Source organism: Anopheles cruzii, chromosome 2 (assembly GCF_943734635.1).
Source record: "Anopheles cruzii chromosome 2, idAnoCruzAS_RS32_06, whole genome shotgun sequence".
Taxonomy (NCBI): Eukaryota; Metazoa; Arthropoda; class Insecta; order Diptera; family Culicidae; genus Anopheles; species Anopheles cruzii.
The window spans coordinates 35,956,305-35,981,449 of NC_069144.1; the positions used below are offsets into that span (position 1 = coordinate 35,956,305).

General features: G+C 48.9%; 4 protein-coding genes across 5 annotated transcripts; 2 read left to right on the plus strand and 2 right to left on the minus strand.

Moving 5' to 3' along the window:
• Nucleotides 1–27: 27 nt before the first annotated feature.
• On the minus strand, nucleotides 28–3,230 carry LOC128277777 (leucine-rich repeat-containing protein 40). Its single transcript, XM_053016300.1, has 6 exons — nucleotides 3,029–3,230; nucleotides 2,133–2,326; nucleotides 1,860–2,063; nucleotides 1,494–1,617; nucleotides 353–1,421; nucleotides 28–278 (listed from the first exon to the last, which is right to left on the minus strand). Exons 1-6 carry the CDS (start codon nucleotides 3,195–3,197, stop codon nucleotides 173–175), a joined length of 1,866 nt encoding a protein of 621 aa, XP_052872260.1. The 5' UTR covers nucleotides 3,198–3,230; the 3' UTR covers nucleotides 28–172.
• Nucleotides 3,231–4,672: 1,442 nt separating this feature from the next.
• Nucleotides 4,673–11,580, plus strand: LOC128277118 (integral membrane protein GPR155). 2 transcript variants are annotated; one of them, XM_053015571.1, is made up of 7 exons: nucleotides 4,673–5,140; nucleotides 7,450–7,739; nucleotides 7,818–7,960; nucleotides 8,408–8,914; nucleotides 9,011–9,442; nucleotides 9,517–10,583; nucleotides 10,673–11,580. In XM_053015571.1, the coding sequence occupies exons 1-7, from the start codon at nucleotides 4,881–4,883 to the stop codon at nucleotides 10,872–10,874; spliced, it is 2,901 nt and encodes a 966-aa protein (XP_052871531.1). In that variant the 5' UTR covers nucleotides 4,673–4,880; the 3' UTR covers nucleotides 10,875–11,580. The 2 variants fall into 2 exon arrangements, with proteins under 2 accessions (XP_052871531.1, XP_052871539.1); XM_053015579.1 differs by having other exon boundaries at nucleotides 8,426–8,914.
• A 571-nt stretch (nucleotides 11,581–12,151) lies between these two features.
• On the plus strand, nucleotides 12,152–12,765 carry LOC128267896 (uncharacterized). Its single transcript, XM_053004846.1, has 2 exons — nucleotides 12,152–12,233; nucleotides 12,323–12,765. Exons 1-2 carry the CDS (start codon nucleotides 12,227–12,229, stop codon nucleotides 12,616–12,618), a joined length of 303 nt encoding a protein of 100 aa, XP_052860806.1. The 5' UTR covers nucleotides 12,152–12,226; the 3' UTR covers nucleotides 12,619–12,765.
• Nucleotides 12,766–13,168: 403 nt separating this feature from the next.
• Nucleotides 13,169–24,735, minus strand: LOC128278969 (AT-rich interactive domain-containing protein 2). The gene is made up of 9 exons (XM_053017692.1): nucleotides 24,464–24,735; nucleotides 24,297–24,390; nucleotides 22,104–24,230; nucleotides 19,715–20,260; nucleotides 18,818–19,264; nucleotides 14,136–17,018; nucleotides 13,716–14,072; nucleotides 13,564–13,655; nucleotides 13,169–13,483 (listed from the first exon to the last, which is right to left on the minus strand). Exons 1-9 carry the CDS (start codon nucleotides 24,733–24,735, stop codon nucleotides 13,369–13,371), a joined length of 6,933 nt encoding a protein of 2,310 aa, XP_052873652.1. The 3' UTR covers nucleotides 13,169–13,368.
• Between the last annotated feature and the right edge of the window lie 410 nt (nucleotides 24,736–25,145).

The following is a 25,145-nucleotide window of genomic DNA, read 5'->3' on the forward strand; positions in this document are numbered from 1 at the left end:
CAACAATAGCTTTATTGGGCAGGGTTCTTCTTTGTTTTTGGTGCACGATTGCTACTTTCGTAGTTTTGCTCGAACCGTTTCGTTTTTGGTAACCATTTCGTAAGCTCTCTACAAGCCGTGGGGTACTGGGTGCTGCGGTCAATGCTTTGCGCGGCGTGCTCGAGGATATACTTCATTGTGGAATACGATCCCTCAGGTAGGACATGATCGAGTCCGTGCCCTTCTCCAGTATCTGATGCCGTGGCTGCCGGAAGCTATTTCCAATCAGCTCCAAAGTTCTACAGTGCGTTAAAGAGAAAACCCGAATGACGAATGATCATGGAAGGGCGTCGAAAAAGTGGTGAATTCTTACGTGATGTTTTTCAGTGTGCCCAGTACGGGAGGCACATGTTTGATGTTGTTGTTTGCCAGGTCCAGCGTTGCCAATCGCTTCAGCGCACCGAGCCCGGTTTCGGAGGCGTCAATTTCCTCGATCCGGTTTCCACTTGCTAGCAGAATTTCGAGCCCTTTCAATTCGTAGACACAGCTCGACAGACACCGCAGCTGGTTGCTGATTACGTTCAGCTCACGCAGTGTCACCAGAAGCCCGATAACGTCCGGCAGCTCTTCGAGTGCATTGTTCGAGAGGTTCAGATAGGCGATTTTGTCGAACTGTGAAAAAAACGACGGCACGGTTCGGAGCAGGTTGAAACCGACGTTTAACTCGGTAAGCTGCGCACCGAGCTGCCCGAGTCCGGATGGCACTTCGGTAAGCTTATTTTTGCTAATGTCCACATTGTAAACGGCGGCTTCGCGGGCATCCAGAAATACGGCTTCCGGAATGTCGACGAGCGCTTTCGAGCTGACGATCAGTGCGCGACCCTTTTTCATCTGATACACGTCCGGGAATGTGGCTCCTTCGTCGAAGAAACCGCGTCCCCGTCCCCCCGTTGACCGCACCGCACCGTCGCCGGAACGGGTCGGTTTCGATGAGTCCCGCTCGCGGAGTGTTTTCAGAATGCGCTGCGTACCGCACTGAATGATGTCGCGTCGTATTGACCGGATCGGGTTGCCGTCCACCTGCAAGCTAACCAGGTGGGCCAACGTAGAGAGACACGATGGCAAACTGCTGATCGTGTTGTTGGACAGATCTAGCCGTGTCAGGCTGGCCAGCAGGGCAATTTCATCCGGCAAACTTTCGATCTTGTTGTCGCGCAGATCGAGCACACGAAGCTGGGGTAAGTTTTCGCAGAAATCGGCCGGCAGCGTGCGAATGAAGTTGTTCGCCATGTGCAACTCCTTCAGGGCCTCGCAGCCGGTAAAATCGGGCAGCTCGTCGATGTCGTTGTGCTGTACGTAGAAACACTCGAGCTTACGAAGTTCTCCCATCACGGGTGGTAACTTTTTCAAATCATTCTTCGTCAAGTCGAGCTTGTGAAGGTCTGCAACGGAACAGCCAGAATCAGGTTTAATAAGGTCACATAAGATGCGATAACGCAACGATTACCACTTACTGCGCAGATTAACAATATCGTTCGGAAGCTCCGTTAGTCGGTTATTGTTCAAGGTTAGCTGCTGGAGTCGCACCAGAAACCCAATACCGCCCGGGAGCGAGTTAATGCTGTTGAATGAAATGTCCTGCAAAACGGGTGTTATGGTTTTAACGGAAAGGTTAGTGTTGGAAATTAGCAACTGTGGTTAATGTTCAGTTGTCCATGAACCATAGGTGAATATCGTTGATGCTAGTTTAGCATTGCAAAGCATGGACCAAAGCACACTATGTTCCATTTCAAGCAACGTGTGAATGTTGCCGCCCGTTGAAACGAAACGTATTCTCTTCTTAACTTTGCCAGAGTTAAACGGTATGTAGTTTTTCTTACCAGTGTTTCCAGCATGATCAAATCACTGATATTAGAATGGACCTCCGGAAACTCGTTGTGCGATAGATTAAGATGTTTAAGTTCCTTCAGCCCGAAAAAGCTCTCCGGTAGTGCAAACAGCTTGTTGCGCGCCACGTTTAGCTTGGTTAGCTTGCTAAGCGCACCGATGCCATCTGGAAGGGCGGTGAGTGCATTATCTTGCAACTGACCAATATAGAGGAACTCGTTATGTTTGATTTATAGTTCGGTCGCTCTGCTCGCGGCACTACTTACATTCAGTACGGTGAGATCGGCCAAATTTTGAATGTTTTCACTGATCACCGTGAGCGTGTTCGAGCTCAGATCGAGCGAGGTGAGGGATTTTTGGTTCCACCAGCTATCATCCTCCTGCGGCGGCCGCACCAGATCGTACCGGACTTCCTTTTCGTTCTCATCCGAGTCGCTCAGGTTCCACACCTTTTCCGGCACTGGAGGAATATAGGAAAGAGATAAACTTTTACCTTCAACATCGCGTTGCAACAGCCAATCGGAATGCCGTTTAAACGGATTTTCACCGTCCCCTGTACCGCGTATTTTGCGATATCGACGCTTCGGATAGGGAATGTGCGTGATTGGCGTGCGCCTCATCATTGCCGATAAGCGAAGCCGCTATCACGGTTTAAACGCGACTCTCGCGAATACCAACTGCGGATTACTAACTTTCCGGGGTGACTCGTGCTGCGAAGGCGACTCTTTCGAACGGAACAAATGAATTAAACGCTGTGCTGTTCTGCCATTGCACGTTGTGGAAGCTGTTGCCGGGACTATCGTTGGCGTAATGAGCACTGTGCCCCCCGGAGCTGATTTCATCGGTGGACGCCCAGTGAGCCGTGAAATGATGTGCTTCCAAACCGTTCCAACCAGGGGGGGAACCACAAGATCGGATGCGGACACTTTGGATTTTTTTTATATCACCCACGATCGGCGGCGATCAGCGCTCTGTGGACTGGAACGGAATTGGCTTCGCTTCGGAAGGTGTGGAAAGCCACAGCATTTGAAAGCGTTGCGCTGTGATGCAACGCCGTCGGAGCGCGTAATCGCTTGCTTGTCGCGTTATTTAACCTTGCTCATTGCTGGAATGCTGTGCTGGAAAAGGGCAATTCAATTCAGGGTATTCCGGGCCCCTTTACCTGTGGCTAGTCCTTTTCCGGCCAGATTTAGGACGCCCGTTTTCAATGCCTGCTTGATCTTCACCCGTGTGAGGATTTGATTGTCTTCCTCCTTGTGCTGCAAGTGGAACACCGGATTAAGCTCCTGCTGCCGGATGCGACTGCGGACCGGAATTTGTCTTGCTTTCATCGTTCCCCGCGGTTGAAAAAACAATTGACTGAAAACCCCAAACCTCAACAGCGAACTGACCAAAACAAACCAACAGAACCACAACAAAAACAAAGAGCTAATTGAGAGAGTATTTTCCACTTCTCTTTTTCTGCTCCGGCAAATGAGAAAATTAGAGGGGAGGCGCGAACCACTAGGCGAACTACTAGGTATAAACGAAACGGGTTTCAGTTGACAGTCCGTTGACAGATCGCGCAACACCATTGTTTTCGCGCAGTTTTGTTCAAGCTCTCAGTGATTGTGGTTGGTGTTGTGTTTCCCGCTGTGGCGGGTTGTGCAATTTCATCACATTTTCATCCGAGTGCCGAACACAATTATTGATCGGCGCGCTAATTGTTTCGGCGGTGGCTGCGACTCCAAGCTGGCGTGTGTCGCGAGCGCTTCGCATCGGTCTGTGGTGTGTGTTGCATTCTTGCGAAATAATCGATCAGCTGTTTAGCAGACCGACCCTCAAGTGGTGCTCATGTACTATTTTCCGTCGCCTTTCACTGGACGTTTGATCTATTTTTGGAACGTGAGAACAGAGTGAAAGTGGCAGACGGTTAAAAGAAAAAAAACAATTGCACCAAAGCTTCTTACTACCTCGCTTCAGTTCACTTATGTTACAGGTTCTTACCGCAGCATAGTTTGCGGAAATCAAGCATCCATCGACACGCAACGATCTGGATTCGATCGCAGCACTGCGTTGCTTAGTAACATAGGCGACGATCGCGCAAACCCCCCCGCTGCACCCTTTGGCGGTTCAAGGTCGACGAAAAGATTTTGCGATAGCCCCGGGTCGCCGACGCGCAAAACGTGTTCACCTTCCCTTTTTCGGGGTGCTCCTAATGATGTCCATTCGGAACGCGTGCGGGTTGATGCATTTTGTTCACGAACCGTCTCATGGTCGCGTCGGTTAAGGTTTCGCGGTTGTTTATGCGTGGTGGCTGGAACGATGGTTCAATAACCCACATAGACACATATCGGGGTGGCCACCAGCTGTTCGGCGGCGGTGCTTTTGGTAATTTATGTGCATCGTTGATAACTGAACGGAACAGACCAAGACAGCCCGTACACTCGCGTTAGTTGACAAAGAGTTTGTGTCTACTTTCTTTGTCATCAAACGCGGAGTCACTAATGATGATGTGGAGGATTGTTTAGCTAATGATAACCATATTGTGACATGGAATCATTAAACCGTTCGAATGCTCCAAGTGCGTCCAGCGAGAGACGGGTGCACGTAAGCTGTGATGTAACGTTGTGTTTAGTACTATCCAGTGTCCAATCTCAAGCAAAACAAAGGCACTAATTTTATTTTGTCTGCCCACAGCGAAATGAAAAGAGAAATGTGAGCCCTTTAGGATGTGTTTGGTTGCGTGCGATCGGGTTTAGCTTAGAGGCCCTAAGTGAAGCAAACCAAAACTAGAAGTGTAACAATGGTGCTGCCGAGTCGGGAAATATAACAAACCATCCTTATGCTAACGCGTAGCTGCAACCACGATGAACAAAGTGATCGAGGGTCCAGAATTTAAACACAAAAACATTGTAGTTGGAACTAACCGGTAAAAAAGAGTCAACACTCACTTCCCGCCACCGAGACCGTGACAAATTAGCGCACAACCGGGCGGGCTGTTTGCGGCACGAAGTACAAACATTCCGCGCAATATGGGACGGGTACAGGCGGGCGGCGGGTCGGCGGCCCAATCGCTGACGGCCGCAGCGATGCACCACTTGAGCGAAGAAACCGTAACAACGAACGCGACAACCGCAACCATTGCGCCAGTGCTACTTGGTACTCTGGTGGCGGCCGCACATAACGACAGCAGCGACTTCAGTAACGCGCCGCAGGACGACACCACGCCGACGATCTCGATGGACAACCTCTACCCGGCTCTCATACAGTGCTTTGCCATCATCATTTGCGGGTAAGTGGATGCGGACGGATCAATTTGCGATTCCATTTCGGAGGATTTTGCAATTTTCCTCTGCTCGGATCGATTTTCTTTGCCGAATGCCCGGCGGCGAAGCCGTTCGCTCCGACAAGGCCAGACTGCTGCGTGCGTCAGAGTGGCGCGTCGGAAAGTGGTGGTTGGCAAAAGGTCCTTTGTCCTTTGGAACGTGGGCGACCGGTGGGCGCACTGTAGGGAATTTTCGTGCATGAAAACGGTTAAAAATAGCAATGAAACTATCGTGTTAAAGATTTGGAGTCAAACGTTTATGAACTGATAAAAAAAAAATGATAAGACAGGTTGTTGTCAGGGTGGCATAGTTGAGTGGTATTTTATTTCGAGTACTTAAATTCAAATTGGCAATATAAATGCAGCGCTTAGATGTTACAACATTTCAAATTAACATGGCGATCCAATCCAACTTTTTGGCTAAAATGGAAAAGAACTTCTTCGTGCCTTCGTGACCTATAGTGAAATACGCACCTTCTATAGTGAAATTCGTACCTTCGCTTGGAATGCTTCACATTTTTGCACGTCATCAAACGCTCCTTTTTCCTGCCCCCGAACCGAATGCCCCCATGGCTCTTGCGAGCGGATCGGACGGGGATTTTTCCCTATTTTCTTTCAAAGTGGTTCCTTTCGTAGTTGTGCGGGGCGCTCGTGGAATGATAAGCGGGCGAGCGCATTGTTTGTCCCATGAGACATTACGTGATGCTTTGCTCGCCGCATTAGGAGTATCTCGATTGTAACCCTTCATTAATGAAATTACAGCCCCTCGCACCGGACGATGACAAAAATATTTTCCACTGCCTGATGGCGGGCACTATTGATCGTTCGATAAAATATGCAAAAGTAAAGATTAATAAGCAAAACAAGGGAGCTTCTCACACTAAACAGTTCAGCAGGCTTTGGTTGGTTGCTACCGTCGTAGTAGGTAGGCCACGTATTCGCGCTGAAGGCGTCAACTTGCAGCGGCTTTTCTGATTTAGTTTTGCTGATCAAGTAGTTATACAAACGTGACGTCCAACTTAGCGCTTTCACTGCAAAATGCGCAAAAGCACAAAACAACACGCCCGCGGGCTAAACGGGTTTCCAAGCCGATTGTCCGTTCAGCACAGCACGCTCAGTGATGGGCTACTGGCGGATAGCGGCGGTGTATTTAAAACATGTTTTGACCATAAATCAACCGCGGCTTACCCAATCGGAAGAATCAAAGAAATATGGGTGACGTTTGGCACAGTCGACCAAATGCCATCAGCCTGCTTCAGGGTCTCTGGTGGCCCAAAAAGCAAAAGACCCCTGGCCGTCGGGCAAAAGACGGAAAATCTCATCGACGACGGACGGATTACCTTGGTCGGTTACCCTCGCTCGCTCCCCGCAATGCTTCCGGAAGGCGATTGCGAATGAACCGTGGGTCCGAACAGTGGGTCCTGACTCACGCAAGACTGCAAAGCGATTATTGTCTGCGTCGGCAGATCTGTTCGGGCCTATCCGGGGGCATACGTTTCCAATTAGAGCAATCAATGCATGAAACCTTTCAGTCGCGCCACACCGGGGCTTCAAGCACCATCAAGCTTATATCGTCCATGATGGGGCGATGACAAGTTCATGGCGATTGCCCAAAGACATTAGCGGCACTTGTTTGTGGCGACATTATTCCATATAGTATGCATGCGAATCGGTATGAATCACTTTGCCTATATCAGAGGATACAGAGTGCGCAGCATAAAAAGGTTAGCTTCCCAGTCCGGCCAGAGTGTGGTTATATTGAATCACCTTAGTTCATCCACAATATTTGGCAGAACGTTACCGACGTACATTGAATAGTCAGATTCATGTTTCCTCAAATTGGAACACAAAATATCCTTGGAAGGCTTAGAAACGTTCGGGTTCTAAATTCTCCTCAAAAAAATTCTCCTTTAAATTCTCCTCCTTTTGTCGTATTCTAATGCACAATTGTGAAAACTATGGAAAAATATTGTGAACAGTGAGAGACATTTTAGGAATTTAAAGTGTTTTAATTTTAGACGCAATAATTTAGGGTTGAAAATTTCACATTGTGTCAAAATATTTCATCTTCGGATATTATTGAAGCTAATCAATGACATTTCTTTAAAATGATACATTTTTCATACAACGCTCACCTCACAATTTTACTTAGCACTCACAATTCTATTAGCCGCTACTCATGATCACTTACTGTAGATATTACTGTCTTGTACAAATATAATCTAAATTAAACTGCTTCCCTTCCCGCTGGCTGATTTTCGTTTCCGTATCCGTAGCTACCTTGCCGGCCGCTTGAACATCATCAGCAACTTCGAGGCAAAGGGTCTCAACACGTTCGTCGGCACGTTCGCCCTCCCGTCGGTAATTTTCTTGTCTCTGGCCGAGCTCGACTGGAGCACCGTGAACTGGAATTTTCTACTGTCGATACTGATCTCGAAAACGATCGTTTTCGTTTCGGTGGCCATCATCTCGCTGCTTGTCGCCCGGCCGGTAAACTATGGCCGCGCCGGCCTCCTGGCCATATTCTGCACCCAGAGTAACGATTTTGCCATCGGCTATCCAATCGGTAAGTGGGAGCGTTCAATCGCGATCACGCGGTTCACCACGACCTCGAGTTTCACGACGTTTTCCTTCCTTCTTTCAGTATCGGCACTGTACTCGAAGCTACACCCGGAGTACGCATCCTATATCTATTTACTGGCACCGATCTCGCTCGCGATCCTGAACCCGATCGGATACGTGTTGATGGAAATTTCAAAAATCAAGGATAAAAATGAACTTAACAACGTAAGTGCATCTACATTTTTTTCGTGCGATAAAAACTGCCCACCGAATGTTTTTTTTGTTGCGGAAATGCGCTCGTTAACCTCATGACGGGTTGGAAAAGTGGGACGACATTGTCACAATCATTACATGTCGTTTAACATGACTACCGCCCCAATGATTACTCGTGCGATGATTGTACAATACTGCCGGTGATTATGGTTGCAAGTGGTTTTTGCCGGCCGGCAGTTCATTGAACGTGTTAATTTTTTCATTGCACTAATAATAGTGTCAGGAGGTAGAGTTGAGGGAGTGGAATTGAACTGCAGTCATGCATTTACTGCCCACAGAAATTAGAATTGACATGCATGGAAATGGTCAGAAAGGAGCATCCCAAAAAGGAGATTTTGTTCAGATTCGATTGTAATGATGCGAGCTTCGCTTTTTGTTCAACTTTCTATTTCTTTACAGTCGACAGAGGTCGAACAGGCGAACCGTCCACCGGCGTCCACGTGTCCGCAGCTTGCCGCCCAAAACCGTCGCAAAATCCTCAAAGGCAAGGCGTTGGTCGTCTTCAAAACCATCGAATCGATATTCTTCAATCCCATCCTGCTCATGACGGTTCTCGGTGTTGCCGGTGGTCAAATTTTCCCAAACGGACTGCCGGTGTACCTTTCGAGCGTTCTCCGTTCGCTTGGCAATTCCTTCTCCGCGACGGCGCTCTTTCTGCTCGGCCTCCGAATGGTGGGCAAAGCATCGACACTACAGGGCCCGGGCCTTATTCTGCCCGGGATACTGATCCTCGTAAAGCTCCTTGTCTTTCCGCTCGTGACGCGCCAAACGGTCAACATCATGAACGCGGGCGCCAACTTTAGTGAAACGACCGATCTGAGCACGTTCGGGTTTCTGTATGGTACGTTTCCGGCCGCACCCGGTGTGTTTGTCATAGCTTCGCAGTACAACCGCGATGTGGACTTGGTAAGAGAATGATCGGAATGAAATGGAATATTTTGCTGCCTGCACTTGCAAGCTGACTAAGTACGTACGTCCCGTGTCCATCTATTCGCCATCCAGATTGCCAGCAGCATGGTAGCATCGACGTTTATCAGCGCACCGTTAATGTTCATCTCGGCGAAGATGATCACCATAACCAACCTAACGCCCGCCGATTATCTGCACGAGTTGGATAAGTTTTCGTTCGACATCAGCATAGTGGCGATCGTGGCCGGCGTCTGGGTGTTGCTACTGTTCGCGTTGACCCGCAAGGTAAAGCGCATGCCTCATCGTGTCACCTGCTGTCTGCTCGTTTCGCAACTCATCTGCAACGTTGGCGTCATTCTGTGGTCAACGCTCGAGCAAAACAGCCTGTGGAAGATGTACGCCCAGTTCTACTTTTTTACCATCGGCTGCTACAGCAGCCGCCTGTGGACGGCCTTCTTGGCAATCACGATCCTCTTTCTGCAGTGCCGCAGCCTTTGCTTTGTGCTCAAATTGTGGCCCATTTTTGTAAGTGTATTGTACGCAGTTTTCAGTGGCTTTGTGGTGTTTAATTGATTTCGTTTTCCCCATTGCCGTGTTAGATTGCCGCTGCCTGGGGTTTACCGACGATGATGGTGTCACTGCTATGCTTTCTCGATGGGAAAAACATAACACCGACGGAGAAGCGTAATCCCAGCTTCCAGTATGGCAACGCCCAGGCAGCTATCGCTGTTTTTCTGCTCGTAATGTGCTTCATCGTCACGGTGGGCTGCCTTATACTGCACCAGCGGTTCAAGAAGCGGCACGAGCGGTATTTGACTCTTTCGCGTGAAGTTTCTTCGCCGGACACCGACACTAGTACGCTCGCTTCCGGTTCGGCTGTGAATCTTCTGTCGCCAGCGGGCCATGGAAACAGTACGGTGCATCGCCGGCGGCGCTCCATCACGTCGAGTGACGATGAGATTCTTCCTGCCAATGGTGCTAATATGGTGGGTTCCTGTAGCGGTGGCGATGGTGGAGGACCAGCAGCAGGTGGTGGTTGTGGCCAAAATGGAGTCAACGGGTGTTGTAGCAGCGTATCGACCGTCAGAACAGTGGTGGACATTGAAGATCTGGGGATTACGAAAAGCGTCAACAACGACAACGACGACGTTGTTGGCTCGTCGGAAGCTCAACCGAGTGGACTCTGTTCGGCGCAGTTCAATTGTCCAGCGGCGGCAAAGCAGCAGTGTCAGTCACTGATCGAACGGTACCGCGAACAAGCGAACGACGGATTGGAACCGCTTGAGTTTGACAAAACGATCGACCAGCAGCAAATCCTGCGCCATATGGTGCTCTTGATACTGCTGCTCTGCTCCATGTTTGTCGGCCTTTCGCTCTCTGTGTGGACACTCATCATGGAGGGTATGTCCGGGATTTACGTTGAGCTTACGTTTCTCGATGCGTTTCTCAACTTTGGCCAGAGCATTATCGTGCTTGCGGTGTTTATTACGGACACTGGCGAGCTTCTGCTGCCGCTGATGAAGTTCTGGCGCAAACTGTGGTACGGTGCCAACTTGCTGCAGCTACCGATTTGGAACGAACTGAGCATGGAAACGCGACACGTTTGCGATCAGTTTACGACGCACCATCTGGAGCGTTGCCGGAAAGCGATCGCCAAAGACATTCGGTAAGTGATCGTTCGAATGAATGGATAAAATGATGATCTTGCAAATGAAGAAACGATTTACTTAACCCCTTTTTTCGTTCCGGTTGTAGCTGGCGTATCAAGGTTTATCGGAGAGTGTTCTACGGTACGGTGTTTGTCGATTGGCTGCTGGAAGTTGGTTTAGCGAAGGATCGAACCGATGCGACGCACTACGCTCGTCGGCTGATCGATGGACGGGTGCTGCGGCACATCAACAATGTGTACCACTTTCACGATCGTAACCTACTCTACACGTTCTGTGAACGGCTGTAAGGTGCATGATGGTGCGTGATCACGGTCGGGCCATGGCCATGGGCGAACATCACCATCCCAATCCGACAGCCACTATCGTTTCACGGAAGAGAGCCACACAAAAACGATTCTCTTCGTTGTCAACCTCTCACCGTGAAAAGATACCGGATGGGAATGTGTTTGCATGTCAGGTTCAGAATCGAGGATCACTGAAGAGTTACCGCTCAATTGAGCTGATCGTTCAAATGTTGAATGCTCAGCTTAATTGGCAAATCGCTGATTAGTTGTTTCGATTTTTTATTTTAATCAATAACTGTTTTTAATGTACAGTAACGAGAGTAGTAAGATTTCAGTTGTCGCTAGCGTCTCTTCGACGGCATGTGATATAATGGGAGAAGTCAAGCCAAAAATAGTGAGAGAAGATCCGCGGATTAGTATACTATTGTAGATGGATAACGACGGTGAAATAGTAGACCTAATTGCTATTGCAACAAAGGCTTACCAGTGGAACCACAACACACCAAACTGGCCGAAGAGCTGATGTCACAGAAGTATGAGTATTATTATGTATGTTAAAGAATGGTAACCAATGTTATAAAATAACGCATAAACGCTCAATGCTCTGCGTAAACTGCACAAATGCGGCAAAAGTGTATAGAATGAAAAGTAGCAGGGTAAATGTTTGAATATTTATTCTGATGTAAATAAATGGTCCTACGAAGCTAGATTCGAAGCGCGAACCAACACCAACAAACACCTGTTTCCGGTGAGAAGGCAGCAAGTTCGCTTCGCAATGTGAATGGCTTGGAATTTGAGTTACAAGGTGCTTTACACGGCACTTACATGATCATTGGACTTTGAAATCGTAGGGCGACAAGGGCGTTTCCGGCGCAAATGTCTCCGTGCCGAAAAAGGCCCCAAGCCCAACACGGTTCGATGACGCGACATTCCCGATATATGCGCCACAACATCCTAGCGAACGGAGGCCATCAATGGCGTTTGTGTTGTGTTCTGAGATTCATATCGGGGGACAGTTGCTGGATGTCGTTTGCCGCCGATTGCTGCTGTCGATCTTCAGCGCAGCCCGTGGCCCGGGGTAGGGGTACCGCTTTTGTGATACGTTTATCGATGGTAAGAGATCTTCGTGTATATCTTATCGTAAAGAAGGGTATCAGGCTGATATCGTGCAGCAGTATATCGCCATATCGCCATGGTGAAGAAGTTGTCTCTCGCGCTGGCGCCGGTTGCTGCTATATAACCCTGTACTATGGCCAGTGTCTAGGACAGTGTCATTCGTTCGTAACGCTCCGAAAGAGTTCACCTTGAATAGCAAACTGCAACTGGGAGTGAAAACACCACATTCAGTCGTCATCATGAAAGGTAAGATTCCACGATCAAGTGGTACACCAGCGAGGCCTTGGGAGAATTCATCGTTCACGTTCGTTGTTTTTGGCATTCTGGGTGCGTAGCCGTGCTGTTGTTTCTCGTCGTGATGTTCCTGACACTCGTGTCCGGACAAACGACAAACGGCTGCGTTCGCGACGACTCTGATGGGCAGCCGCTCTGCAATGCAGCGGAAGTGCCACTGCGTTACTGGCGCAACAACTGGGACCCGACCGCGTACTGGGAGTGCACAACCACCGGAACTGCTGCCACCTACCGTCGCTGCCCGACCGAGGGCATGTTCGACTCCGCCGTGCGAACGTGCATCAACTGGTTCGAATGGGAGTGGACTCCGACCTGTAAGCCGCCGAGCCGCGTTTAAGAGCCGGAACGCGTAGACGGAGCCAGTTTAGCCTGTGAAAGAGCCAATGTTGCCGCGGATGATGCTCATACCCGACCGAACCGGGCGCCTCCACCGGGTCGCCCAATACACGAACAATCGACAATAAAGGCTTTAGAGCTTTAGAGTGCCAACAGTACTTCCACTGTGTTGTTTTCCTCTGCATTCACTGCATTTGTTACGCCCTGGTGTGGTTGTGTTCTCTCGGGCCATAAATGAACCACCTCGGACAACGTAGTTTCACTGTAAATTGGTTTTATTCATACCATCGATGTTTCGATTCGCGCGTGCTATTGTTATCATCAGACTCGATCTGCTGGTTGATTGGAAACAATCGATAGCGCTCTACATATTCAGTAATTTATGAAAGTTCTTCTATCTCGGAAATTTCATTGTGACCCCGTGAAATCGTGTCACGTGTGCTTGGAATGGCAACGGACTGACAAATGATCTGAAGGCCACTAAGATTAGATAATAATTACGATCGCACGGAATCGACATCGGTCTGAAGTAAACTACGAATGATCATTGCTTCGTTATTTACTGTGTCAGGTTCAACTTTATTAGTTACACTCTTTCTGACTAAACTCTTTCATGTTTGTTTTCACATTTAAAATAAAATGCATTTTTCAGCTCGGCGAGCTTCAGACGCTCACTGTAAGGCGATTTTTAAAGAGCAAAAGGTAGCGCTAGCTTACGAAGATCTAACACTAGAAATCAAATGCGTGTTCATTAGTAGTTGGGTTGGGTGTCGTTCATTTCGAACAGCAACTGTGCCACCGTTCGGCTCGATTCGACGTTACTCAGTGCGACTCCGGCCAGATGTGCTTCGTACGCTCGCAGGTTGCTGGGGTTGCGCGGGAATAGAAGAAGCGCAAATGAGGTAAGTAAATGAAAAGTTATCGACTTCGTTCTTTTTCAGCTTACCGTTTGGCCGAATGGCTGTAGACTACTAGATTGCGAAGGATCAGAGCGGATGTAAGGCGAATACTTTTCGTCACGGGGCCCTCCATTTCATCCTGAAGATTGGTCAACAATGTATAACCAGCCTGGTCTGGGTGGGAAATCTGTCGCCTTACCTGAAATTCTTTCGAGTTGACGTATTCCAGCGTGTGGCGTTTGATTGCGTGCAGGGCGGCAGGACCGGCCGCTGACAGTTGCCCCGGTCCGTTCGTGCTGGATGGTGACCCTCCGGCTGCCGGGGCCGATCCAGTTCCTTCAGAACCAGTCGAAGGATCAATCTTTGTGCACGTCGCTGGCGCTGGCGATCCTCGACCACCGGTTGATGTGTTGCTGGCTCCCGATACGCCCACCGTCCGAATCGTAGCATTTGCACCGCCAGTGACAGTCGGTTGACGGATTAGCGTCACCGGATATGGCTGCGGTGGGTGCTGTGGGCCCCCCGAAAGTCTCCTCTGAACCGCTGCCTTAAATGACTGTGGAAAGAAAGAAATGAAAACGCTTGCCCCTAGCATCATCGTACACCATATCTCAGTTACCTCTGCCGTGCAGTGTCGATCGAAGATGTGCGTCATCAGCGAGAAGCGCTTGCGCGGTAAATTGTCACACAAACTAGCCCCCGGGCCCCACTGGCAGTAGATGTCCGCGCTAAGGTCGACCGTGTCCGGACAGTGGACGAGGCACGCGTGTCGAAATACTTCCGTGGCCGAGTTGAACTTTTTTCTCGGGCAACCACGCCAATCGCAAATCCACGGCCAGCTCGGATCGACGTCTTCCTCTTCGACGAACTTTTGCGGATCGGCAGGTGGTATCATTTGGATTCCGGGTTGGGCGGCCACATTTGCTTGCGGTGGGCTTACGGCACCAGATGTCGTTACTGGGGTTGTGCTGGGGGCCGCCGTGGGGACACCAGTGTTTGCCATAGCCGGGCCCGGAGTGGTCGAGGGTGATCCACCGGTTGTTGTCGTTGGCGCTGCTGCGTTGGGTGTTGTCGCTGCCACCGCAGGTGGTGCTGGCGTCGGCTGGACTGGTGTGACCGAAATCGATTGCATTGGTGCCGGTGTTGGCATGGGTCCTCCTGTGCCACTGCCTGGCACAACCACCGTTTGACTGATTGTTGTCGTTTGTGGCACGGACGGCAGAATGGGACGCTGAGTGACGAAGGCTTGCTGCTGCTGCTGCTGCTGCGAAGTCATGGTGGCACCACTGACGGCATTCGTCGTTAGTTTCTGCTGAACAACTTGAATGATTTGCTGTTTCGAAGTCGCTGATAATGGCGTGCTGGTGGTGACCGTTTTGGGTGGGAGAACTATGCCGCCGGACTGACGCTGGATCGAGATGCTCGACGGAGGCCCGATCGTTACCGTTTGCTGGGTTGTCTGCTTTTGCATGGTTATGATTTGCGATTGATTCGGTTTGGTCGCTTGTGCTAAATGCTGTTGGAGCACCTTTTGGATGATCTGTTGCGGTTGCTGGCCGGGGGCCGGCTGTATGATTTGCTGCTGGATAATTTGCGCCGGTCCGGGTGATGATTGTGACTGGAACACAATTTGCTGCGTTGCTTGCGGCTGCTGTTGCAGCTGCTGGGAAGATGGTCCCTGCTGAATGAATTGTATTGTCTGTTGGCCGGTGGCAGTTTGCTGTATTATGTGCCCTCCGGCGTTCACAACCTGCGTGCCGGGTCCGATATGTTTCAGTTGCAGTTGACCACTGGCCGACGTTTGTACTTGCAGCTGCTGCGGGGGGCCCTCAAAGCTGATCGTGTTGCCCTGTGCGTTCGTCGTGATGTAGATTGGTTTCTTTTCGATGATCGTCCCTGCTCCGACCGAGCTGGATGTTCCCGCCGCGGGAAGCATGGTACCAGCGGTTGAAGTGGTGGTCGCGGCCGACAAATGCGACGATAGGGCTGCCGAGGTGAAAATGGCAGTTCCGGGCGGGTTCCCACCGCCCATCGCCATACCGGCGTGGCTAACAATTACCTGGCGCGGTAGTTGAGTCATGAGAATTTGTTGACCTTGCTGGTTAACGAAGATTTTTTGCGTTCCTCCCGCCGCTTGCGCTTGCATTGCGGCGATTTGTTGCGCTTGGAAGGCTGTTGCCTGAACACTGTGAATCTGGGGCTGTTGTTGACTAACGACGGCCGGTACGAGCGATTGTTGCTGCTGCTGCGGTGCTTGCTGCAGGGCCGCTTGGGGTTGCTGCTGTTGCGGTTGTTGTACGATGATGATCGTTTTTTGCGACGAACTATGCTGCTGGGCCACCATGTGATGCGGAGACGATCCCTGGGCTAGCAACACGGTTTGCTGAAGCTGAGGTTGCGACTGTGGCGCAGGCGCTTGCTGTGCTACGACGTACGTTTGACCCTGTGGATTCGTGGCCAGAATGTACTGAGTCGGTGGCGGTTGCGGTGTTTGTGCGGAAATGACGGCCTGTTGCATCAGAGGACCCGCGGAAGTACCGGACGTCTTCTGTATCTGAAGCGATCCTTGGGTAATCGCTGCATTGTGCTGCAAGATTATCGGTACCGTTTGGTAGCCGCTGTCCGTTTTGATAGTGGCCGTCGTTTGCGAAGTCAAATGCTGCTGTTGGTGAGGGTTGGTCGCGGATGGCGGGGCCGATATGATCATCTGAGGCGTCCCACCACTGTTTGGTGTAACGATGATTTGTCTTTGCATCGGAACGGGCATCGAAATCATTTGCTGCTGTTGTTGTTGCTGCTGCTGCTGCTGCTGCTGTAATTGCTGTTGCAAAAACTGCTGTTGCTGCTGTTGTTGCTGTTGATGCTGCAGTTGTTGCTGAAGCTGCTGTTGCTGCAGTTGTTGTTGTTGCTGTTGTTGTAGTTGAAGCTTCAATTTCAACTGTTCCGCTTCTCGGGCAGCACGGGTATCGGAATCCTCTAGCTCTTCACCGGCCAGTATGGAACCTGCCAGTTCGGCGTACAGATCAGCAGCCTTCACTTTGCCGCTCTCACCACCGGCCACCTCAATCCGCTTGACGGGTGGTTCGGCCGTTGCATCGACATCGATCTTACGCTTGATCGTCGTTTCACCGGCAATGATCATTTCGCCCGGTTTCTTCTCCAGAAGCTCCGAGAGCACCTTATTCGGAAGCAACTTTTGCTGGTGCATCTGGGACGCCGCTTCGTTTTGCATGATCGTTTTGATGAGCGTACCCTGGCTACCCGGTTGGCTCAGGGGGGCCAAGGGCGGCGGAGCGTTGAGTGCCTCGTGTGGATTCGTGGCCGTGATCACGGTGTTCGTTGGCAACGTGCCTGGCTTGATCGAGATGGTCGAGTTGCCCACTTTAATGTTGGTCAAATTGTTCGGATTGTTCGAGGTCACCACAACCGACGCGTTCGCTCCTCCCGGAAGTTTTTGCTCGATCATTTGTTTTTGCTTCTGTAGTTGCTGCCGCTGGGTGACCTGCGATCAGGTGATGCGGTAGGAAGAGGTAAAAACAAAAACGTTACAAATGTGCCTGCGTCCGTCCGTCCTTTCATTGTCCGGTTGTGGTAAGAAGTCAGTGTTGGTATGCTGATTAATGTTTTCAGTTACAAAACACACTCACAAACAAATTATCTGAACAAACTTAAGCCTACGGAGCTGCGCACGTGGTCTGCTTCCGGTTAAATCTACTTTACGAAATACTAAGAACCGAAGGCAAGTTTTTAAAATGGAAACTTTCCTTTATCTATTTGGGGTTTGAATTTATTTTCAATCCAAACATTAGAGGCAAACATCTAATACAAACTTCAATCAAGTCAAGCATATCGGGAAGATAAAGTTAGTAATGTAGAAAAAACATGCTTATACACAGGAATCTTGACCACTGTAAATTGAAGTAGTGGTTTTAAATTTATGATAACTTTAAAATTTCTAACAAAAATACAAACACACATGCAAAGGAAACACACTGGCGCGATCGATTAAGCTGAAGCATCTGCCATGTTTGGATTAATCTGTACGTTCGTTGCTACACTCGAGGTGAAGGAACCGGTATTTTTTAATGGAATCGTTAACCTTCATAGTACGGCATCATCGTTTAAATATCGATGGAAAAATACAGCATAGATTGCGGTTGTTTGCAACTGTTTAAATTAAGTTTTGCATCAAACGAAAGCATTAGAAAAAAAACTACTAGGTTGTTCATTAAATTCGGAGCCTCGATAACAGAGGGCTACGATACGATAACTGCTACGAGTCTAATTTTTTTTTGTCATATTGGTACACTATCCAAATGAACGTATGGAAAGTTTCATTTCAATCGGTCACTTACTTTTTTTTTACAAGCCTTTTAGTATTGACAGTATTTGTGTCACGTCACAGTATGCTTTATAGTTGCTATGACTTCATCATTTGATGAAAACCGCTTTCCGCGCAGGATTTTTTTTAGGTTTGAAAACAGATGGAAGTCGCTAAGGGCCAAATCTGATGAATAGGGTGGAAACTTCAACAATTCGAACTTTAATTCATGGATTTTTGCCATTTGTTGCATTGCATTCTTCCATTTTTATCGAATGCGGCACCAATTTTGCTAAGTGCATTCTGGAACCCAAAACCTCAGTCAAAATATTGGTTGTACTGCTCAATAAGTTGGCTAGGTCTTGTATTTAATTTCTATCAGTGATTGGACGATTTTCGAAAACGATATCCTGTATTGTTTTACGATTTCAGGTGTTGTGTCTGTTTTTTGACGTTTTTGACATGGATCATCTTAAAGGCTACAACGACCATGTTTAAGCTCAGAATCCCCTCTTTTAACCACCTAATTGAAGGCAAAGAGTCCTTATACACTTTAAATATTGATTCATAAATTTCCTTTGCCTTTAAACCTTCCAAAAATAAAAATTAAATCACTGCACATACTTGATTTTTTCCATTGTAAAAAATACTGTGACATGTCGATACTAAATGGCTTGTAAAAAAAAAGTAAGTGATCGATTGAAATGAAACTTCGCATACATTCGTTTGAAGAGTGTACCAATATCACAAAAAAATCAGGCTCGTAGCACCGCTCCTTGATATCGAGGCTCCGAATATAATGAACAACCTAGTAAAATAGCTCCCGTCGCGGTCCTTGCATTGAAACAATAAGCGACCATGCGCCTCCATCGCGAACTTGAACAAACATTCGCTACCAACAGTGAACCTCTCTCTCGGTTGCATTTCCTTCCCTCTTTACAAACGCCGGCGAAAGACCTAGAATAATGCACTACTGTTACCTGACGCACATTCACATTCGGTGCAATCAAACAATTGGTAGTAGGAGTAATGTTGGTAGTAGACAAACTACTGGAAGGAGTAGTGGCAGCAGCAGCAGCAGCGGCAGTGGCGACGGCGGTGGCGAGCGTGCTTTCGGGAACCGCGCTCGTCGTTACCTTGTTCGCCAGTAAGCTCTTGATGAGAGCCGACGGATTGGTCGTCGTCGAAGAGATCGTGCCCGACTGGTTCATGATCGTCGTTGTGCCGGTGCTATGGTGATGGTGTTGCTGCACACTCACACTACCTTGCCCTGGTTGGTGCTGAAGCAATGGGGTTGTGCTCTGTGGTGCTGGGTGCGGTGAGATGGTTGTCTGGTTCAGGACAATCACGTTGTTCTTCTGCTCCCCACTAAGCACCTGCTGCAACAGTGGAGACGACGGTGTCGGCGGAAGGTACTGTTGCTGTTGCTGTTGACGAAAGCAAAGAAAAGGGAAGAATGTGCGAAATGATCCTGTTTAGGAAAAACGGTAAGTTTGCTAAAGGAACTAAACTACGGAACTGTAAACCATATCACTATCAGTGAAACGGGGACATTGAAACACACACCAACACAACATCACAACAGAAGCTGCAACGAAAAGTAACGAATCGCACAGCAAATAATCGAAATACATTAAACAAAATGATCGTCTTCGACAAATGAAGAGCGAGGCAACAGCGGGAAGCAACAAACGAAACCAAATTATACAGCCACTGCCTTAGTGTCGAGCTTTGGGTGGTGGCCACAGACACTACATTCACTTGCAAACAAAGGAAACAAAACAGCAAGCAACAAATAGAAGCAGGGAACCGAGAATTGAGAATTTGGTTTTACGATGAACGGAGGAAATTGTGGAAAATAAAGGTTTCGCTCTTACACCGCCGGTGGTGGCCGTGGGCTGATTGATAAGCACGCTCTTGCCGCCGACCTGTGTCACTATTAGCTGCTGCTGCTTGGTGGAGGATGGTGCGGCGGCTGTTACCGTGACCGTGCCCGGTGTCGAACTATACGGCGGTGCCAGGTGCTTCGAGATGTGCGTCTTGGGCGGTTGCGTGGTGATCGTTGGAGTGTGTGACGGGGGGGTCTTTTGAACGGATTGGGATGTTGCCGATGAGGCCGGCGGTGCCGTTGCTATAACGGAAGACGATCGTACGGTCGTCGCTACCGTGGTGGGCGTTGTGAAAGTAAGCGACGGTACCGGCAACGATGGCCCTTTCGCCGAGCATACGACCGATGCCGTGGCCAATCGGCTTCCGTTTGGGAAAACATCGATCGGAACCGTCGTGAGAGTGGTTGTAGAGGATGTGGCTGCTGCTGCTGCCGTGGTGCCAGCATTGGGAACCTGTTTTGGGCCGACGGCACAGTCTGGTGGCGCAGCGCTACTCAAAGCGGAGCTAGCGGTTACATATTCAATGTTGGGCGTCTATAAGGATCCGAGGGGCGATCAATGCAGTTTTTGTTAATTGTTAACATACAGTGGATGGCGAAATTAACCTTAGCTCGTGAACATTTGAATAATATGTGAAAATATGAGTACCTCTTCTATTTGAATGGCCCATTTGAGACGTTGAATATTAGATTGAGGTTCTAAGACTAAAATGTGGGCGATAAAATGACTTTTAGATGTAATCTAGTAGACTGGTGCGGCCATTTCCTTCGTTTTGCTCGGTAATAAAGCAACTAGAGTACATTTTTTAAATTTATGAGCAACAATAACATGATATTTTACATGTTTTAATATGCAAAATGCAGAATTAAAGCTGAGAAACGCATGGTGAAGAATTCAGAAGACATTATGTTGTTTCTCAGCTTGAAATATGGTAGAACCCTCTAAATATCCCAAGATTACCAATTAATAACGTAAATTAGTTATTAATTTGAGTATTAGTGGTAAAACTGATAGGGATATTGCACGTATTTTCGACAAAAGCGAGCAAGCAATCGGCAGCAATAATCAAGCTGTATGAAAATGAAGGTCGTATTCATCATATTAAAGTTTGTGGCCGCAAGAAATTAACACCAAAACGAGTTGAAAACGTATACTGGATATCTCTTCTACAAACCATTTACAATCCGCCTAAAATATTGGCGAAAAACGAAAATCAGAAGGTATGCAACTCGATTCCGTGCATATCATTCGACGTAGCCTATAGCATGTAGACAACTCTGGCCTTGTTTTCAACAAAATTCCGCATCTAACGATGCCCAATACGAAAAAAGAACAGTATTTTACTATCTGCGTGCTTTGAAACCTCGTTTATTGTGAGAAAACTGTTTTGGAGTGATGAATCTTTGGTATGATTCACCTCTCATTATAAGGAGTTGAAACTTTCTGCTATAAGGACCTGAATCATCAATCAGGAAACAAATTACAACGGTATTATGTTCCAGGGAGGTATTATTTACATGAATCCTACAAGTTGGTGACCTTTCCTGGTCATGCTGACTCGAAAGTTGGTCAAAAATCGACGAAAGAAAAATCATTCAAGATGGAACAAGTCTTATTGGTGAAGATTTTCCCGCACCACAGGATGGTGCGGCAATCCACAAGCCAGAAGTAGTCATACAGTATCTCGTGGATGATAATATCAAAGTTTTAGGGTATTAACATCTTTGTCCAGACCATCCAACCCATGAAAACATGTGGTTATTCATAAACCTTGGAGTATGCGTAAAGATCCCACTCAATTTAATAGAATTAGCCAAATTAATCGGACCAATCTATACCAAAACAATACATAAGGACTGTAGAAAAGGCCACATAACAAAACCAGGGTGTTTGGCTACACTGCCTGGGCGGAATGGTATGTATTGCGAATACTAAGGTTATTTTCGCCGAAGAGAAATTTGGCTTGTTCCAAATATGTTTGACCAAAATTTTTCTCTTGCATCAATCATCTCTAAATACACCAAAACTATCATTTACACATCTTATTTAATGTTTTTGATTGATTTTTTAATGACTAAAGCAAATTTTTCATCGTCGTATTTCATAAAATCTTTTGTGTTCTTGAACTAAGGTTAATTTCGTCATCCACTGTATGGGTGAAGGTAGAGTGAGCATATGGCTTATAATTACAATAATCGTGAAAATGTACAAATTGCATATTCACTAAACGGTTCCATTCGACAAGATAAGTTGTACATAAGTGCAGGTATCTTATCTTAATAAGATTGTAAGACCGAGAACAAGGTAAGTCCCCGGCCCCGACGGAGGAGTGGTTCGGTGGGGCGAAAGGAATGTCAAAAATCAAAAGTGTACTCACCAGCACCGTGCCCTTGTGGACAATGGACAAGGGTTTCGCGCGCACCTTTAGCCCCTCGTAGAACGTGCTGATCGACTCAACGCCGTTCTGTTCCATCTTAAACTGCACCGGACCAACCGAGGCTCCGAACACGGTGCGGACGCAGCGTGGAAAGTGTGACGGTGGTACGATCACCTTTCGACCGAGTTTCGCATTCGTCGCCATGTACAGTTTGTAGACCTCCTGTTGATCGGTCCGGATGGCCGGTGCCGTGTGCATCTCGAACGATGCTCTCAGCCAGGCACAGGCAAACTGTTCACTCTCCTGCACTTGCTGCTGCTGCATGTGCTTTGCGGCCAGAGAACTGGTCGGTGGTTGGGTGACGGATGCGCCAGTTACCGTCGTTCCGGAGACTACCGTCCGGCTACCGTCTGTGTTGGCTGCCATCGAATCGGGCCGCGCAATAATGTTGACAGAAACTTGAGGCGAGTCAGCCGCCGGTGGACGTGTGATCATTTGGTTGCCCGTGGCAGGGGAAGCTGGCTGTGAAGTGACCATTTGAGTCACGGAAAGGGCGGGCATGGGTTTATTGCTGCCAACGGTAGGGCTGTTGCTGGCGTTTGGAACTTTCGGCACTTCCGGTGTCGAATAAACCGTTCCGGATGGTGCATCTTTGTGAACGGTAAGCTGGGCCATTGTTGGCACGGGATTGGTATGCATAGAAGCACCGTGCGGTGGCGTTGCCGGCTGGAACGGCCCCTGAGGGCCAGCCATATTGCCCGGGATGGTTTCTACGACACGCATCAGTATACAGGCGTCCGGCCCGTAACTTTGCGCCTCCACCGTCACGAGCGAAACGAGCGTATCGAGCACACCCCGAACGTGCATGATCGCTTGGCACGGTTTTTCGCCCATCGACGTCAGGGAGTAGATACACTCGAGGGTGTAGAGCAGCAGCATGATGTCGTTCAGAAAGAGAAAGAGCGTTATCTGATCGTACAGCTGCTGGTTGAGGCAGCGATTTAGATTGTCCTCGTTCGCTTCTTTCTGTGCCAGTTTACTCAGCACCTCCAGGCAGCTGATAATGACACCGCGATCGGCACCTTCCAATCCCTCGGAGACGGTGGACAGAAGACAGCGCGTGATTTCGTCCGATTGCGGGTCGTTCACGTCGATCTCGTTGGCAATGTTTCCGAGCATATCGAGCCCAAGGTGGTGCAGGTTGTTCCAGCGCGCGTTGGAGCACATGATGAGAAAGCGGATGAACGTACGATTGCGGCCAAGGAGCGAAAGGTTTTCTTCGTTGAAGCTCAGATTGCGAAAGATTGACGCAATCTGCAGCACCCGTTGGCCGATGTAGTCGTTCGTTCCGAGCCCCGTCCCGAGGCACAGGAACGTTCGCAGCGTGGCCATATTGAGCCGACTGGGAGCCACTTCGGTGTGGTCTGTGTCGGCGTCATTTTCCTTGTCGTCCTCCGCGTCTTCCTCTTGCTGCTCTTCCTCCCGGTAGATACTGGCAATCAGTGCACTCGGATCGGTGTCCATTTTGGCGAAGTAATCTTCCATCGAAAGCTCGAACACTTGCGGTTTCTCGAACAGACACTCCCTCCAAAAGCGCTGCAGCGAGTTCTTCCGGATGTTCGAATAGTACTCATCGAAGGTGTCGCGCAGCGTAAAGTGATTGAAAACGCCAGCATGCGCCAACAGTGCGTACACCAACCGCGGGCAGCGATCGATCTTGAGCGTGTGCTTGTTCTCGTTCGACATCAGCGTACACACGTTGATGGCAAAGTCTTGCTCGTTCGGTAACGGTGACAGCAGGGACAGGATCAGCTTATCGTACTCCGAGGCACGGTACAGATCTTCGGACAGCTTCAACGACGAGCGGAGCGCTTCCGGGACGTTGTGCTGGTGGTGGTTGTACACACTCGGTGTGGTGTGCAGTGCCCGGACCGTCCAGCGCCGATGTAACCGCTTCTCGTCGTCCTCATCATCGCCCGGGTCCTTATCTTCGCCATGATAGTTTACTCGTTCGTAGCGATCCAGAAAGCGAATGTAGATCTGCTTCAGTGCGATCTCATTGTTCACACATCGCGTCGGCAGATCGAGCTCTTCAATCACTTCGTCCCAATCTTCACGGGCATTAACCTACGATCGAGTGTCCAGAGTGGAGTTATGCGTCTATCGCCCAAGCGGAAGGGCGGTTAGACTTACCTTCATCCATCCTCCGCGACTTATGACGACCGAGTAGAGTTTGTGTAGATCAACGTCGCGGCCACTTATCTTGGGAAGTTTCGCAAATGGTGTCCTGCAAATAGACGCACAGGGCGGATTACAGGTCTAGCTAGTATCGATCGTTCCCTTAAGACCGCGGGGCGTACCCATTTTTGTCGTGGAACATTTGCAGATCGCACAGGAAGCTGTACTTGTCTTTCTCAAAGATCGGCTTGGTGACCGTTCGGCGGACGCTTTGAGATTTTGTTGATTCTTTTGGGGTTACGGGAGCAGTTCCGCCGCCGCCTGCGCCACTACCCGCATTACTGACCATAGGGCCAACAGCGTTGACGCCGATCAAGCTAGCGCCGCTTGCATCATTCGTGGTGCAGTCATCAACCATCGCCAGGTTGCGTTCTGTTTTCACGACGTCCATCATTGTTGAGCCTCGTGCAATAATTTCTTTTAATAATACTTTTTAATTCACAATTTCTAGCGCGAACGAAGCTACACAACATTTGGTACACAAGCCAAGCAAGCGGCGGCTGTCAAAAGCTGCCGCGATGGTCACTCACATTGCGTGAGTGACTGCGCGCTGTCAGATTGCGACATTGTTTTTCGGGAGAAAACGATAAGTAGAATTCGAAGCAAAGATCGCGCTTCACCGTTAAAAAGAGACGGATGTAAAGCGAAAGGCAATATACAAATGTCAGAATCGAACAAAAGCTTAGAATAACAGCAGCAACGGACGGGAGTTGGAATCTCTCGCACACTTTTTCGCACACCAAACAACAGAATATTTACGGTCACGGCAAGCTACGTTGATTGATTCAAACATTCCGTAACGTT

Bases quoted from the DNA above. Each gene is read 5' to 3' on its own strand.
- LOC128277777 (XM_053016300.1), bottom strand. From the start codon at position 3,197: ATGAAAGCAAGACAAATTCCGGTCCGCAGTCGCATCCGGCAGCAGGAG. The intron at 2,064-2,132 runs GTAAGTAGTGCC...TATATTGGTCAG, and splicing joins CCGATCTCACCGTACTGAAT to TTGCAAGATAATGCACTCAC. The intron at 1,618-1,859 runs GTAAGAAAAACT...CCCGTTTTGCAG, and splicing joins TGATCATGCTGGAAACACTG to GACATTTCATTCAACAGCAT.
- LOC128277118 (XM_053015571.1), top strand. From the start codon at position 4,881: ATGGGACGGGTACAGGCGGGCGGCGGGTCGGCGGCCCAATCGCTGACG. The intron at 5,141-7,449 runs GTAAGTGGATGC...CCGTATCCGTAG, and splicing joins TTTGCCATCATCATTTGCGG to CTACCTTGCCGGCCGCTTGA. The intron at 8,915-9,010 runs GTAAGAGAATGA...TTCGCCATCCAG, and splicing joins ACAACCGCGATGTGGACTTG to ATTGCCAGCAGCATGGTAGC.
- LOC128278969 (XM_053017692.1), bottom strand. From the start codon at position 24,735: ATGATGGACGTCGTGAAAACAGAACGCAACCTGGCGATGGTTGATGAC. The intron at 19,265-19,714 runs GTAAGAGCGAAA...TTTCGTCAACAG, and splicing joins CCACGGCCACCACCGGCGGT to CAACAGCAACAGTACCTTCC. The intron at 14,073-14,135 runs GTAACTGAGATA...TTCTTTCCACAG, and splicing joins ATCGACACTGCACGGCAGAG to TCATTTAAGGCAGCGGTTCA.